The sequence below is a fragment of the Rattus rattus genome, chromosome 9 (genome assembly GCF_011064425.1).
Source record: "Rattus rattus isolate New Zealand chromosome 9, Rrattus_CSIRO_v1, whole genome shotgun sequence".
Lineage (NCBI taxonomy): Eukaryota > Metazoa > Chordata > Mammalia > Rodentia > Muridae > Rattus > Rattus rattus.
In genome coordinates this window covers 68,703,827-68,718,636 of record NC_046162.1, presented here as the reverse complement: position 1 = coordinate 68,718,636, position 14,810 = coordinate 68,703,827, and the positions used below count along the sequence as shown (strand labels likewise).

At 53.8% G+C, this 14,810-nt stretch overlaps 1 protein-coding gene across 1 annotated transcript; it reads left to right on the top strand.

Annotated features, from left to right (window-relative positions):
• Positions 1 to 738: 738 nt before the first annotated feature.
• On the top strand, positions 739 to 12,921 carry Cdr2l (cerebellar degeneration related protein 2 like). Its single transcript, XM_032913022.1, has 5 exons — positions 739 to 904; positions 8,371 to 8,483; positions 8,744 to 8,892; positions 10,561 to 10,725; positions 11,739 to 12,921. The coding sequence occupies exons 1-5, from the start codon at positions 826 to 828 to the stop codon at positions 12,631 to 12,633; spliced, it is 1,401 nt and encodes a 466-aa protein (XP_032768913.1). The 5' UTR covers positions 739 to 825; the 3' UTR covers positions 12,634 to 12,921.
• The last annotated feature ends 1,889 nt before the right edge of the window (positions 12,922 to 14,810 follow it).

Genomic DNA, 14,810 nt, shown 5'->3' with positions numbered 1-14,810 from the left:
AGTCAAATCCTCAGCAGGAACTCTTAACTTCGAATGTTCCAGCAGCCAAACCTCCATTCAAGGTTCTTAAAGATGTTTGTAAATTAATACCGTTTTAAAGAACGTTCATGGACTGTATCAGTGAGTCAGCGCGTTCTCCTCGGTGAGGACCACTGTGGACAACAGACAGACCCTTGCTCTAAGTAAAGCCAGAAGGACAGACAACAAACAAACAAAATAATTCCAGATGGACCTAAATAAAAGTCGGACGTGGAGGAAAAGCAGGACAGAGGGTTGAGCCAGCAATTCCCAGACCAGGACACAAGGAAGGTCCTCTACTTCGGCCCGCCCCTTATTTGCATACACCTCATGATTGGTCTCCGGCGGCAGGCCCCACCCCTCAAAGCTGGCGGCCTGGGAAGCTGTAAGCGGGCCGGGCGGAGATGCAGCGGCGGCTCCGGGTGTCACGGCGCAGGCCGGGCGGTGTGCGGGCCGGAGGCGGGCAAGGGGTATCCGCCGCTGCACCCACATTCTGCTGACGCCCCAGCCCTGAAGGCGGTCCAGGGTGGTCCCAATCGTCGTCCTGCTTTACAGTCCCCACCCCTCCGCCCTTTGTGCCGCCGCCACCCGGCGTCCTCAGTTCGGCGGGACCCGGGGAGCGCGGGAGACAGAGGCCCCACTGGGCGCACGGCCGGTAGCGGATGGCGATCACGGGCGGCGGGCGCAGGGGCGCTGCAGCCCGAGCCCGCGACGTTGGAAGCCCGGGCCGCCTCCGCCGCATTGTCCCGGGCTGCGAGCCCAGGCCCTGAGCTGCCGCAGCGCCCGCCCACCGCCACCCGCGGGGCCATGCGGAGAGCCGCGGGGATGGAGGAGTACTCCGCAGAGGAGGAGGAGTCCTGGTACGACCATCAGGACCTGGAGCAGGGTGAGCGCGGCGGGGAGGGAAACATCGTGTGTCCCGAGACCCCTGGCTACTACTCCATTGTTGGGCGGTATCACCTAGAAAAGGGCTGGGCTGGATCTAGTGTGCCCAGCAGAGCGTAATCCGTCTTGAGAATGGGGACGTGGACCAAGAAGGGCGCTGCCCTGGAAGATTCGGACTCAGGAGGAGACTTGCAAAAGTGTCCAGTTGAGAGGGCATTCATCATCCTTCTCATTTTAGTAGCAGCAACTACTCGCATGCCCCGGTAGGGTATTGTTAGGGAGCCCGATTATTAGGGGGCCCGAGTACTAGGTGTAATGGAAGCTTGGAGCCCACAGGGGATTTCTGGTACTTTTGCTAAGAATGCACTATATGTTGGGATAAGTCATCTCTGCAGATCAACAGAACCTGTCCGGGCCAGAATTTCTGAGCTCTAAGACTTCCAAAAAGTTTCCCCAACTCGCTTCCCTCTGCCCAGGAGGCGGGTGGTGCATGCTTATGCCTGAGAAGAAGCTGGAAGTCTCCAATCTGCCTTCCCGAGAGAGGCGTTCCCTGGTCCTTCCCTGCTCAGGGCTTCTACCCATGTGGCTCAGGATGTGAAGGGGTCCTTTAGCAATTTCTGACTTCTTGCCAAATGAGATCCCTGGGGAAAGAGGGAGCCACTTCTGTGGCTCTCATCCGAGGACCTAGAGAATGACTAGAAGGGGTTTAGAAGCTGGTGATGAGGTGGCTAAAATGACATCACTAAGAGGTGGAGTCGACTTGGCAAGAAGGCCTGAGAGGGTCAGGGTCAAGGCCAAGGTCTGCTGGAGTTGTCGTGCCCCATCCTCTCCTCTGCCAGTTCTTACTAAAACCCCAAGGATGAGGGTCACCTGCAAGCCTGGCATAGTGCATGTGCCATAAAGGCCTGTTCTCCGTCCTCAGGGCCCAGAGCCCTGGTTTGCCAGGGTGGGAAGCATGCACTTGGATCCTGAGGACTTTGTCTCCTGACCCACTTCCCCATGCAGCCGAGCTTCACCTGCAGATGAGGAGCTGGTCCCTGTACTTGTCCTTGAATCAGAACCTTGGGAGAACTCTGTAGGATGGAGGGTGTTGGGCTAGACGCTGCTATGCAGTGAGCTCCCCATGTTTCTGTCTTCTGTCTTCTCTGTCCTGGCCACTACCCCTAAAACTTTTCTACTCAGTGAACACCTACTGGCACCATGTGAGCGCTAGACATTATTCTGGGACCTGGGCACAGTTACAGCCTGACCCTCTGGGTACACAAGGGCTGGGTGGGGGAGGCCCACTTGTGTGCTCTAAGTGTAAGTGATTGTGGGATGGCTTCCTGGGAGAGGCTAGCGCAGAAGGAAAGATGAAAAGCTGATTTCTGGCGAAGACAGCCTCTAGGGGAGGCAGATGCTAATACCATGACGGTCTCATTTAGTTCCCGCACCCCCTAATGAAGGCTTGGCACCATGCCCAGCCCAGATGTGGGAGGAAGAAGCCTTGGAGTAGGGGTGGGAGATGTGCGTAGCTTCTGCGAAGGGGCAAGAACTACCATTCTAGCAGGACTGAAGAGCTCCCGCACCCCCTGCTTCTTGGGCCCTGCTGATCAGGCCTGCAGCTCCAGTCATAGACAGAGCCCAGGAACCATGGGGACACCCAGTAAGGAAACACTCTATGAAGAAAGAGGACCTTCTTCCTGCCAGAGGCTGTGCCAAGTCTAGGGATGTCCTCCTGATCCTGAATTCCAGCGGAGGAGACGGAAGTGTGGGAAGTTGAAGTAACGGCCAGCCCAGCCGTGTGATGGCCAGCCCAGCCGTGTGACGGCCAGCCCAGCCGTGTGACGGCATAGTCCCCTCAGCAAAGAGCCCTGAGCTGGAAGGCTGGAGGAAGGAAGGCATGCTGGGAGAAGGGATGTTTGTAACCAAGGCCTGGGGCCAAATGAAGGACAGGGAAGTAGGGGACAAAGGAAGTCTAGTCACTCTGGTCTGCTGGCCAGGCCAGGAGTTCTGGGTGACGGGGTGGGGATGGAACGTCTGCCAAAAGACAGTCACGTCAGAGGACCCATTTGTGTTACTCGGTCCCCAAATCCTGTCCTTCCATTCAGCTCTGACACACAGTGATTTCTGCAGCTACACTTGGAGTATCCTTCCCGTCTGTTTTCCCCTTACCCCGGGCCAAGCCCCAACTTCCCTCCCCAAAGAGATTGTCCCCAGAGATTGTGCTTGGCTTTAGCGTGGCTCTGTCTGTCGCAGAGGCAGGGGATGGGCTTGACAGGCGGGGTCTTAGATTTGCTAGGTCCCCTCCACCCACTCGCTCGAGCACCTGTAAAAATAGAAAAAGTCATGAATTAATTATAAGCACTGGCTCTTTCTTTGCCTCTCCCCTCCTCCACCTGTGACCACCTCTGTCCAGGCTGAGGGATGGCTGCTGAGTCAGATTTTGAGACCTGACCTCCCTTCCTGCCTAGCCTGACCTTGCGTCCTCCCCACCCCTGGAATGCTGACTGGTAAGAAAAAGGATGTCCTTCCTCCACCCTGCTCCTCCGCCCTTCCCACCCCCAAAGGCCGTTCGGAGTTCCTGACTCTAGTGCCCTGTGGGGCGGGACTCCCAGATCCACCAGCTGGTGTCTTCCACCTCAATCCATCGTGTCCTGATCCCTGCCCCTTTTCCTGCTTCTCTGTCAAGAGTCTCTCCTGTTCCACCCTAATGCCCAGCCAAATGGGTGATTTTAGGGTAGGGGGGTCTTTTGTTTTCTCTGGGACATTGCCTTATAATAACCACTAAGGTGCCCCGAAGGAAGCCCCGGAGAGCCCCTAGGGCCAGGCAGGGGGCGTGGCAGCGCAGACTCAGTACTTTCCCTGGCTTGGTTCAGAGCCCCGGGTCAATCGGACCGGTAACAGGCTTGTTATTGTTTCGCTGTTCCTGACTCCCGCTTAGCTAGCTTCCAAGTTTCCCAGCATCCACACCACCCGCTCCTGGGTCCATAATTGTCACTATTCTTCCTCAAGCTACCTCCCCTAGTACTTGGTTCTTCTCAGTCCTTTGCGCTAGAGCGTCTCTAGACTCCACCCATCCTCCCTCCGGGCAGCTCTGACCAGCTTAGCTTGCAATGTGATCCAGTTTCCCTGAGATTCTCCAGTGTCCGCCTCCGTTCCGTCTTCCTTCCTTAATCGCTGTTGGGTCACAATCTTCAACAGACCCCCCACACTGGGGCACCGAATTCTGAGCAGTAAGAACTCACACATCTCAACTCTCCTGGGAAGGAGGAGCGTGGTGTTGAAATTGTCCTTGATGTGATGGTCCCTCATTCCTCTGGCTTTGAATTCTGGCTGGGCTGCAGGGTCTCGTCACAGGTCACCCGGGTATATGGTAAATGGTTACTTTCTAGACCATCTAACAGTTTCAAGTGTTGTGTTTTATAAAAAAGATAGAGAAGCCAGGGATATGTTTGGTGGAGGCCTGGTATGGTGTGGGGGAAGGGGGTGCCTCTGCGGGTCCATGCTGAGGCATCCCTTCCCCCTGAGGTACCAGACACACGACAGTATAATATAGAAGAGAGTTTATTTAGGGCATGGGGAGGAGAGTTGTTGGGGGTGGTGGAGACAGAGAAAGGCAGAGAGTAGAGGAGCCGTGAGCACGTGGGGGGGGTGGGGGAGGGGGGGAAAGAGGGGGAGCAGGACAGAAAGAGAAGAAGAGTAAGAGAGCTAGAGAGTGAGGAGGGGTCAAGCAGCCCCTTTTATAGTGAGTCTGGCACACCTGGCTGTTGCCAGGTAACTGGGGCGGAGCCTAGACGGAATGCTAACACCAAGGCCTGAAACTTTTAGGAAGGGGATGAGCTGACCATCACTATCCTGTTACAGACTGGGAAGACTATGAAGTTTCCTCAAAGCCAGCCTCCACTCCCCCATCCCACCTCACCACCACCCCCGTTATTCCCAAGCATCTGATAGATCACAAGGCTGTCATTCAATAAGCAGAGCATTGGCTTAAAACTTTGTACAACTTTGTAGACTCCTCCAGACCCTGACGCAGCATATATAAACTCATGCGACAAATGCCTTCCACTGCCTTGCTAGGCTTGCATTAGGTGACTGGACCTTGTGGCGTCTTCATGGAGCAGGCTGCTTGCCCCAGGCTATGAGTTTGTATCTGATTTGGGGTTGTTTTCATTAGGAGAACTGTTTTTGTTCTAGATCCTGTCCTTACAGTGTAGCTAGAGGGACGGCTTCCCAGTGACATCAGGACACGAAGCCTGCATCTCTGATTAATTTAGCTCTAGAGGCCTCGTTCGGGCTATTTTGAAACCTCACCCCTACTCTGAGTTTGTCTATATCTTGTACTTGGGGGGACAGTGGCGATAGGATTGGGAAGTTTAAAATCATCCTTGGTTATATATCAAGGAAAATCTGGAGCACCTGAGACCCTACCTCGAAACAGCAACAAAAATCACTGGGGCCGTAGCTCAGTTGGGAGAGCGCCTGCCTGGCATGCAGGAAGCCCTGGGTTTGATTCCCCCAACATAAAAGCAGATACTGCTGCACCTGCACGTTCCCACCTCACCAGCCCTTAGGAGGTACTGGCAGAAGGCTGAGAGTTCAAGGCCATCCTCAGCTCCATGGCAAGTTTGAGGCCAACCTGAGCTACAAGATACTCTGTCTTTAAAGAAAGAAAAAAAATTTTTTTTTACCCTCATTGTGGGAGCAACTCTAGACTTGTTCCTGATAAGACTTGGCCTTTTGTCTGGGTGCAGTAGCTGGTCAGGTCACTCCGGTTTTCACAAGGAAACCCACACAGGATGCTCTGTCCTCTACCCATTCAGCCTCTCTGCTCCATAAGGGTCCAAGAGGAAGGCCTCACCGGGCCTGTCTGCTGCAGAGCAGAAGGTGTAGCCGAAACAATCACGTATCTAAAACTTGCGGGGGGTTGGCGGCAGGGAGGGCGAGGGCTGGGGGGACGACCAGAAAGCCCATCTGTCTTTGAGGGAAGGCAGAACTATCATTATGTATAAAAATAGTACCATGTCTTATTGGCCCCGGAAGAGTTGCTCTTACAGATCTCAGTCCAGATTTACACCGTCGGCCGAGAATGAAGGCTGGAGTAGCAAACAGCCTCCTAACGTTTAATAAACCAGAGCTTTCCTGCTCTGGGCAGAATGGATCGAGCAGGCCTGCTGTTTGCCCCACAGATCCTGATTCTAGGAAAGCGTTCTCACAAAAGGTGGTGATTTGCACTAAGGGTTTAAATACAATGAAGTTAATCTTAGTTTGGCTTTTACTTTTCAGTCCTCGACCCTGAGCCCAGACCCTCACACATGCTGGACTGCCATGTGGGTGTTGGAAACCCAGACCAGAGGCTCTGTAATGGCAGAAAGTGCTCTTAATCACTGAGCCATCTCTAGCACTGTAGTGTTAAGGGTTTCTTTTCTCTCTCTCTCTTTCTTTCTTTCCTTTTTGTTTAGTTTTTATCTTTGTTTGGGGTTTTTTCGTGGGGTTTTTTTGGTTTTTTGAGACAGGGTTTCACTGTGTAGCCCTGGCTGTCCTGGAACTCACACTGTAGACCAGGTTGGCCTCGAACTCAGAGATCCGCTTGCCTCTGCTTCCTGAGTGCTGGGATCAAAGGCATGGGCCACCACCACCCAGTTTTTTTGTTTTTGTTTTTGTTTTTTTTTTTTTCTTTTCTTTTTTTCGGAGCTGGGACCGAACCCAGGGCCTTGTGCTTGCTAGGCAAGCGCTCTACCACTGAGCTAAATCCCCAACCCCACCACCCAGTTTTTAAAACAGGGTCTTACCCTGTAATCCTGACTGGGCATGGAACTTGGTGCAATCCTACCTCAGCCCACCAACTGCTGGGATTACATAAGCGAGCTACCAGGCCCAAATCCTTACCAGACTTTTGTCTTTTATTTTGAGATAGTACCTCTGGGTTGCCTGTGCTGGCCTCAAACTTGTGGTCCTCTTGCCTCAGCCTCCTAAGTGGCGGGGGTCTTAGGCCTGGGGCACAGTTTCTTTGTTGTTTTTTGTTGGTTTCATTTGTTTTTAAGCAGGGTCTGGTGTAACTGAGGCTGGCCTTGAACAAACCATCTATATCAAAGGATGACCATGAGCTCCTGGTCCTTCTGCCTGTACCTCAGTACTGGATTACAGGTGCTCACTTCCTGTCATGCTGGACACTAAATGCCAGGCTTCCTGCATGCTGTGCTAGCACTCTGCCTGAGTTGAGAGAGAGAGAGAGAGAGAGAGAGAGAGAGAGAGAGAGAGAGAGAATATCTCATGTAGTCTAGGATGGCCTCAAACTCCTGATCTCCCTGCTTCCGTTTCCTGAGTTCTGGGGTTGTAGGCATGCACACCACACTTGACCCATCAGTTCACTTTTAATAGAGAAAATACTCAGAGACTAACCATCAACAGTAAGGATGAGTCAGACAAAGGTGTGTACAGCCCAAACACAGTAGCGTATACTGCACCCATGGATGGTGCGTGTGTGGTCTCCCCTCAGAAAGCTTCCGTGATATACTGCTAGAGGAGAAAAGCAGGTACAGACAAAATACAGCTCTGTGTGTGTGTGTGTGTGTGTGTGTGTGTGTGTGTGTGTGTGTTGTGTGTGTACATATATGTATGTGTATGGGCATCCATGTGGCAGTCAGAGGGCATCTTGTAGGAGTTGATTCCGTTCTTCCACAATGAAGCTCCAGGTTCAGCAGCAATTGTCTTTACTCGCTGGACATCTCACTGGTCCAGTTTTGTTTTTTTTTTTTTTAGGGGTGTGGGGGGGGTGTGCAAGTGTCCCACGAAAGCTGGAAGAGGATGTTTGATCCCCTGAAACTAGAGTTACAGATGGTTTCGAACCTTGCCTGCTGGGAACCAAACTCTGGTTCTCTGAAGGAACAGCGATGAGCTCTTCACTACTGAGCCACCTCTCCAGATCCTCATTTTTTTCTCTTTGACACAAGGTCTCAATGCATAGCCCTGGTTGTCCTCAGACTCACCTCAACCCCGCCTGCTTCTGCCTCCCGTGTTCTGGGGTTTTGCACCACCACGCGCGGCTCAATCAAGTTTTGAGTGTTGATTTTCCACCTTTCTGCACTATTTTTTTTATATATATATCAATCAGAAAGAAATACCAAGCTGGTTGGTGGCACACGTCTACAACCTCAGCACTCAGGAAGCTGAAGCAAAAGGCTCATGAGTTCCAGGGTTGCCTGAGCTCCACAGTAAGATCCTGTCCAAACAAAACCAAACCAGAGATGTGCCAGAAGGGAAGGGGTGAGCCTGGAGCACGCAGGGAAAGACACTTCAGAAGGAAACGTCCACCAGCTAAGCCCCTGGCTTCTGCCTTCTGCCTGCTGGGGCTTCTGAGAGCAGCCTGCATCAGGGTGCCGCTGAAGTCACCCAGACCCCAGCCAGCGATGAATGCTAGGGCTTCTTTAATGACGGGCTCTCTGACTTCCTCTCTCTGTGCTTTTGGCCCCGCCCCTACCCCAGACTTGCACCTAGCAGCGGAGCTCGGGAAGACTCTGCTGGAGAGAAACAAGGAGCTGGAGGAGTCCCTGCAGCAGATGTACTCTACCAATGAGGAGCAGGTGCAGGAGATCGAGGTGAGGGGGGCCTTGGGCTCTGCCTTCTCCCATCTCTCCAGAGCCTCCCTCTGGTCTTGGCCTGCCTGTGCCTTTGTGCAACCTGCAACATGTTTACCACCTGTCCACCAATGGCAGGCAGCCTGCCGTGGGTGGGCACTGTGGTCTTCAGCTCCTAAACCTCTCAGAGCCCATCGGCCTAGGTGTGGTAGAGGGACAGACATGGATATCTGTCCCTGCCTCACTGTAAAGGTTTATTCCACCCTTACCTCCGCTCCTAGTACCTGACCAAGCAGCTGGACACGCTGAGGCTAGTGAATGAGCAGCATGCCAAAGTGTACGAGCAGCTGGACCTGACTGCCAGAGACCTGGAGCTGACCAACCAGAGGCTGGTGTTGGAGAGTAAGGCTGCCCAGCAGAAGATCCATGGGTGAGGGCCGGGATGGTGAGGGAGAGGCCCAGGGTGTTGCATGTGCCCGGCGGGGAAGACACACACACTCCTAGAAGACAAAGCTTAAGGGACTGGGCTGGCAATTAGACTTAAACATTTATCTCACAACAGCCACTCTTCTGTCCTCTGCCCTTCCTTCCTTGGGGAGTGGGGGGTGAAAAGGTGGAGGTGGGGGGGTGTTTCAAGACAGAGTTCCTCTATGTAGACCAGCCTGGCCTCGAACTCACAGAGATTCGCCTGCCTCTGCCTCCTGAATACAGGGATTAAAGGCCAGTGCTACCACCATCCAGGCCTCTCATTTTAAGATCTTTTATTTTGTATGGGTGGGTGTTTTTGCCTGTGTGTATGTCTGTGTCAGGAGAGGGTGTGGGATCCTCTACAACTACAGTTACAGATGGTTGTGAGCCACCGCGTGGGTGCTAGGGACTAAACCCAGGTCCTCAGCAAGAGCAAGTGCTCTGAGCCACTGAGCCATCTCCCCGCCCCCCACAACCAAAAGGTGAAATGTGACACATACTCCACCCTCCCACCCACGGATATGCACCAATTACGCATCAGACTCAGCGTGAGGGGCTAAGGATTCAGTGACCCTGCCCCGCCCTCTGGAACCTCACAGAGGTGTCCCTGTGACAGAGGTGTGTGCAAAGACCTGGGGTGCAGTTGGGGAAATGGCCTGGTCGCTAAAGGGCCTGCTGCACAGGCTTGAGAAGAGAAGACGTGATTTGGAATCCCAAATTCCAAAAAGTTGGCGACAGGCAGGTCCCACCCTAGCAGACTCAGCTGTCCCTGAGTTCTGGTGGAAGACTGTCTCAAAAAAAAAAAAAAAAAAAAAAAAATCCAAGGTGGATAGCTTGTCGAGGTGTGATGCCCAAAGTTGCCATCAGGCCTCCACGTGTACCCACACGCATGTGAACATACACTCGTGTACACAGATACAAAAGGATCAGTGTTGGCTGAGGAGGAATGATTGCCTCAGCCTGGGCTGTATGGGAGGAGGGCAGGTCCTTGGATACGGCAGAACATTCTCTGACTTTAACCCCAGGCAGCAGACTGCAAGCTCAAGGTTGTCTGTTTGTCCCTACCTCTACATCCTTCATCTATAGGGATTCTGAGCTGCAGTGACGAAGCATCCCTGCCTGTCTCCTGAAGACTCTCACCCCAGGGTGGGCAGGGAGAGAGGTAGCTAGGAGGTTGAGAGTGCTTGCTGATCTGGGCCCAGAGTTTGGTTCCCGGCACCCACAATAAATGGCTCACAATCATCTAATTCCAGTTCCAGGGTCTCCAACTCCGCCTGCATACACACACACACACACACACACACACACACACACACACACACACACCCCTAAAAATCAATCTTTTTTTAAAAAAATATTTATTTTCTTTACATATATGAGTACACTGTAGCTGTCTTCAGACGCACCAGAAGAGGATCCCATTACAGCTGGTTGGGAGCCACCATGTGGTTGCTGGGATTTGAACTCAGGACCTCTGGAAGAGCAATTGGTGCTCTTAACCACTGAGCCATCTCTCCAGCCCCCTAGAAATCAATCTTAACATTTTGGTTGTGAGCCTAGCATTTAGTGGCTGAACCATCTCTCCAGCCCTAACAAAAAGCCTCCCGTGCGTCTCCTCATCCCATTTCAGGCTGACGGAGACCATCGAGCGCCTGCAGTCCCAGGTCGAGGAGCTCCAGGCCCAGGTGGAGCAACTTCGAGGCCTGGAGCAAGTCCGGGTTCGCCGGGAAAAGCGGGGACGCAGGAGAACCATCCATACCTTCCCCTGCCTGAAGGAGCTGTGCACAAGTCCCCGGTAGGCAAGGGCCCTGGGGTGTCCTAGAGTCCCAAGAGAGCTGGCTGAGGGAGGAGGTGCGCGGTGGACAGTGGCTGGGGAGGAGGACAGTGTCAGAATGCTTGCTAGGGACAGCTCCCTGTGGTGTTACTAACACAAGCCATTTGCATCCATGGTGCCTACTAGTCAGATGAGAAAAACCTACCCAGCCAGGCTTCTTTTTTTTTTTTTTTCTTTTTTTCGGAGCTGGGAACCGAACCCAGGGCCTTGCGCTTCCTAGGCAAGCGCTCTACCACTGAGCTAAATCCCCAACCCCCCCAGCCAGGCTTCTAACCTAGGAGGAGTTAGACACTGTGGTTGTCCCGGCACTTGCCTAGAATGTGTGTTATGCCAGAATGAATCCCCATCCTAGTTAGGAGAAAGACGGCTTCATGAAGATCAAGGTTGAGGCTGGAGATGTGGCCCGGTGAGAAGCCTGCTTGTCTGACACGCACGCACGCACGCACGCACGGGGCCTTGAGTTTGGTCCCTGACACCTCATAAGAGGTGTGGTGACGCACACTTGTAATCCCGGCACCCACAGAGTGGAGATAAGAAAATCGAAAAGTGAAAATCAACTTCAGCTAGAGAGGTCAAACTGGGCTGTGTAAGGCCCTGTTTTTAAAAAGTTAAAGGAGCAGTGTTTATGGAAACGAGGTCTGTGGCTGCAGTGCAGGGCCACCTTAGGACCTCAGGGTCTAGAGAGGGAGATTACCAGAAGGTAACAGAGAGGCCTGCCTGGCCGGCACCAACCGGGGTAAGACACACTCGCACATCTCCCTTTGTTCCTACCTTGGACCTTCACTGCGTCTCCCACTGCCGATGAATCCTCAGACACACGACCCAGAGAGAAAGTAGGAGGGCTGGAGGGCGACTCAGGGGGGCACAAGGAAGATTTAGACCAATGGACAAGGGAGCCCAGTGTCTGGCACCGGCCATGACTTGGCCATGACCAGCTACTGCTGCCTGCCCCTCCCCCACCCCCACTCCCACAGCAGATGTGAGGATGCCTTCCGCCTACACAGTTCCTCGCTGGAGCTGGGTCCTCGGCCGCTGGAGCAGGAAAACGAACGACTGCAGACCTTGGTTGGGGTGCTCCGTTCCCAGGTGAGCCAGGAGCGACAGCGCAAGGAGCGGGCAGAACGTGAGTACACCGTGGTGCTGCAGGAGTACACGGAGCTGGAGCGACAGCTGTGCGAGATGGAGGGCTGCCGCCTGCGCGTGCAGGAGCTGGAGGCCGAGCTGCTGGAGCTGCAGCAGATGAAGCAGGCCAAGACCTACCTGCTGGCCCGGGATGAGCACCTGGCCGAGGCTTTGCTGGCGCCCCTCACTCAGGCCCCTGAGGCTGATGACCCCCAACCAGGAAGCGGAGATGACCCCAATGCCCAGGATGGTGTGTCCTCGCCTGCAGCTTCCCCCAGCCACGCGGTGCGCAAGAGCTGCAGCGACACGGCACTCAATGCCATAGTGGCCAAAGACCCAGCCAGCCGGCACGCTGGCAACCTCACTTTGCATGCCAACAGTGTGCGCAGGCGCGGTATGTCTATCCTGAGGGAGGTGGACGAGCAGTACCACGCCCTGCTGGAAAAATACGAGGAGCTTCTGAGCAAGTGCCGGCAGCATGGTGCCGGGGTGCGGCACGCGGGGGTGCAGACCTCACGGCCCATCTCCCGGGACAGCTCATGGAGGGACCTACTGGGGGGCGAGGAGAGCCAGGGGGAGGGCAAGGCGGGTGAAAAGAGCCTAAGCCAGCACGTGGAAGCTGTGGATAAGCGGCTGGAGCAGAGCCAGCCTGAGTACAAGGCGCTCTTCAAAGAGATCTTTGCCAGGATCCAGAAGACCAAGGCCGACATCAACGCCACCAAAGTCAAGACGCACAGCAGCAAGTGACCCCTCTCTAGGCCTGTAGCTTCCCTCTGCCTCCCCTCCAGAGGGGGTCTGTCAGGCCTGGATGGCAGCCTCTTGGCAAGTGAGAGAGCCCTTTACGCAGCAATATACCATAGCTGGTGGCTGGAGCATGGGCAAGGAAAGCCTTTCTGATCTGAGGGACACAGCATATTTCCTGCTGGTGGCCCAGCTCACTTGTTCTGCCTCCCTTGGCCATTTTGCTTCAGCTTGAAGGCACAGCTCAGTTTAAAAGCCAAACACACTCCCCACCCGCCACTGCCACCCCACCACTGTCCCTGGGGCGCTTTTCAGCTCCCTCAGCCCTCGGCTTCTGGACCCCAGGCCCCTGACCCTCAGATCGCCGCCAGTCTTCTGCAAGCCTTTCCGGCTTCGCCCTCCAAAGTTGTCCTTCTGAGAGATTTGCAATGCAGGGCCGCCTGAAGCCTTGTCACAACTGGAAACACTTGAAAGGAGGCCTCAGAGCCAGCCATTGCTGGTGTCTGGGGTCTCCTAGACCATCCACTGCTTCTCGCCAGTCATACTGTCATTCGCTTAGCACCAGCTGTACCACCCCCAGATCTGGGCAGGGCACCGATAGCTCCCTCCCACCTTGCAGAGCAGGAAGCTTTAGCTAGGCTCCACTGTACCCCCTCCGCCCTGGCAAACGTCTTCAGCTCACCACAGACCTGTAGCCAATCCGAATAGAGGAAGAGGGAGCCCCTCGACAGCCATACATGGGTAGTGTTCCTTTCCTCTGAGAGCCAAGTTCCATTCCTGGAATTACCGTCTGGGCATGAAGCCTCCAGGGTCTGGGATGAAGGGACCTCCCCCGAGCCTATGAACCACCAATGCTTCCCTCCCTTTCTCTGTGCTTGCCCTCATCTCAGGGACCATGACGTGTCTCATCCACCCTCTCTTCCTCAGGCCAACCCTGGGACAGTTCACATCTGCAGCCTTCAGAATGTCTATGTGGGTGTCACCAGCCCAGGTCCAAGTGTTCATTCCTGTCCTTCACCAGGGACTGCGGGGTCCTTACTAGTTTTGATTGGTTGGATTTTGTTCTGGGTGTTTGTTTGTTTGTTTGTTTTTTTTTTTTTTTTTTTTTTTCCGAGCTGGGGACCAAACCCAGGGCCTTGCGCTTGCATAGGCAAGTGCTCTACCACTGAGCTAAATCCCCAACCCAAATTGTTTTGTTTTGTTTTGTTTTGTTTTGTTTTGTTTTGAGACAGGGTTTCTCTGTGTATCCTTGGCTGTCCTGGAACTCGCTCTGGACCAGGCTGGCTTCCAACTCAGAGATTCTCCTGCCTCTGCCTCCCAGGCACTGGGTATGATCCATTACTGCCCTCATGTTGTGCTGTATTCTTAAGTTGAGGAAGAAATCTCTCCCTTCCCACCTTTTTACAGAACACCTGCTCCTTACCTCCCACTTCTATGGGGGTGGCTTTTGAGGCCCCATCTGGATGAGGGGTTCAATATTTTAGTCTAAAACTTCAGAAAGTCAAGCATCATCTAAAACATGCCCAGGGCCCTGGCTTGTCCTCAGCAGCCCTTCAGGACTTCTGGTTCCTTCTGCCACCCTTCCCAGGATTCTAGAAATCAAAGGAGCCATACAATCCAGTAGGAGGCAGTGACTCTGGCCTCAGCGCTGGGAGCCCAGTGGGAACCGTCATGCCTTACCTCCGTCTAATGGGTAAAGGGCTTTCTTTTCAAGCATGTCTGACACCCCTGGAGAGGCTGTGTTGTTTCAGGTGGCACTGTAATGCCAGCTGACAACCAGATCCTTCTGTTCACACGACTTGGAACCTTTTTTTGTCCTTTGGGGCCGGGCACCTGCAGATCCTCTGTGTGTCCCTGTCATGTGGGGATTGGGGAGGAATTCAGGCCTGTTCACTTCCCCAGTTCTGTAGCAGCCGATCAGTGTCACCTTTGAAGTATACCTGAGAGAAATATATTTACAAATGCTTTATTCTCTTCTTTAATAAAAAATGCACCAGTATTCTAAAAGCACAAGTGAGCCTGGATCCATAGTTTCCTCTCCGTGTCTCTCAGGCCTGTTGCCCCCTGCGGCACTGCTCTGCAGATGAGGGGTGTAACCTTTGAGGTCCCTCTGCACCCGGAAATCTTGGCTTTCTCGTGACGACTTACCTATGATTACACAGCCTGCAATCAGCCCTTGGGAA

Coding starts and splice junctions, on each gene's coding strand:
- Cdr2l (XM_032913022.1), top strand. CDS start 826: ATGCGGAGAGCCGCGGGGATGGAGGAGTACTCCGCAGAGGAGGAGGAG. Junction 905..8,370: donor CCATCAGGACCTGGAGCAGG/GTGAGCGCGGCG, acceptor CCCCTACCCCAG/ACTTGCACCTAGCAGCGGAG. Junction 8,893..10,560: donor GCCCAGCAGAAGATCCATGG/GTGAGGGCCGGG, acceptor ATCCCATTTCAG/GCTGACGGAGACCATCGAGC.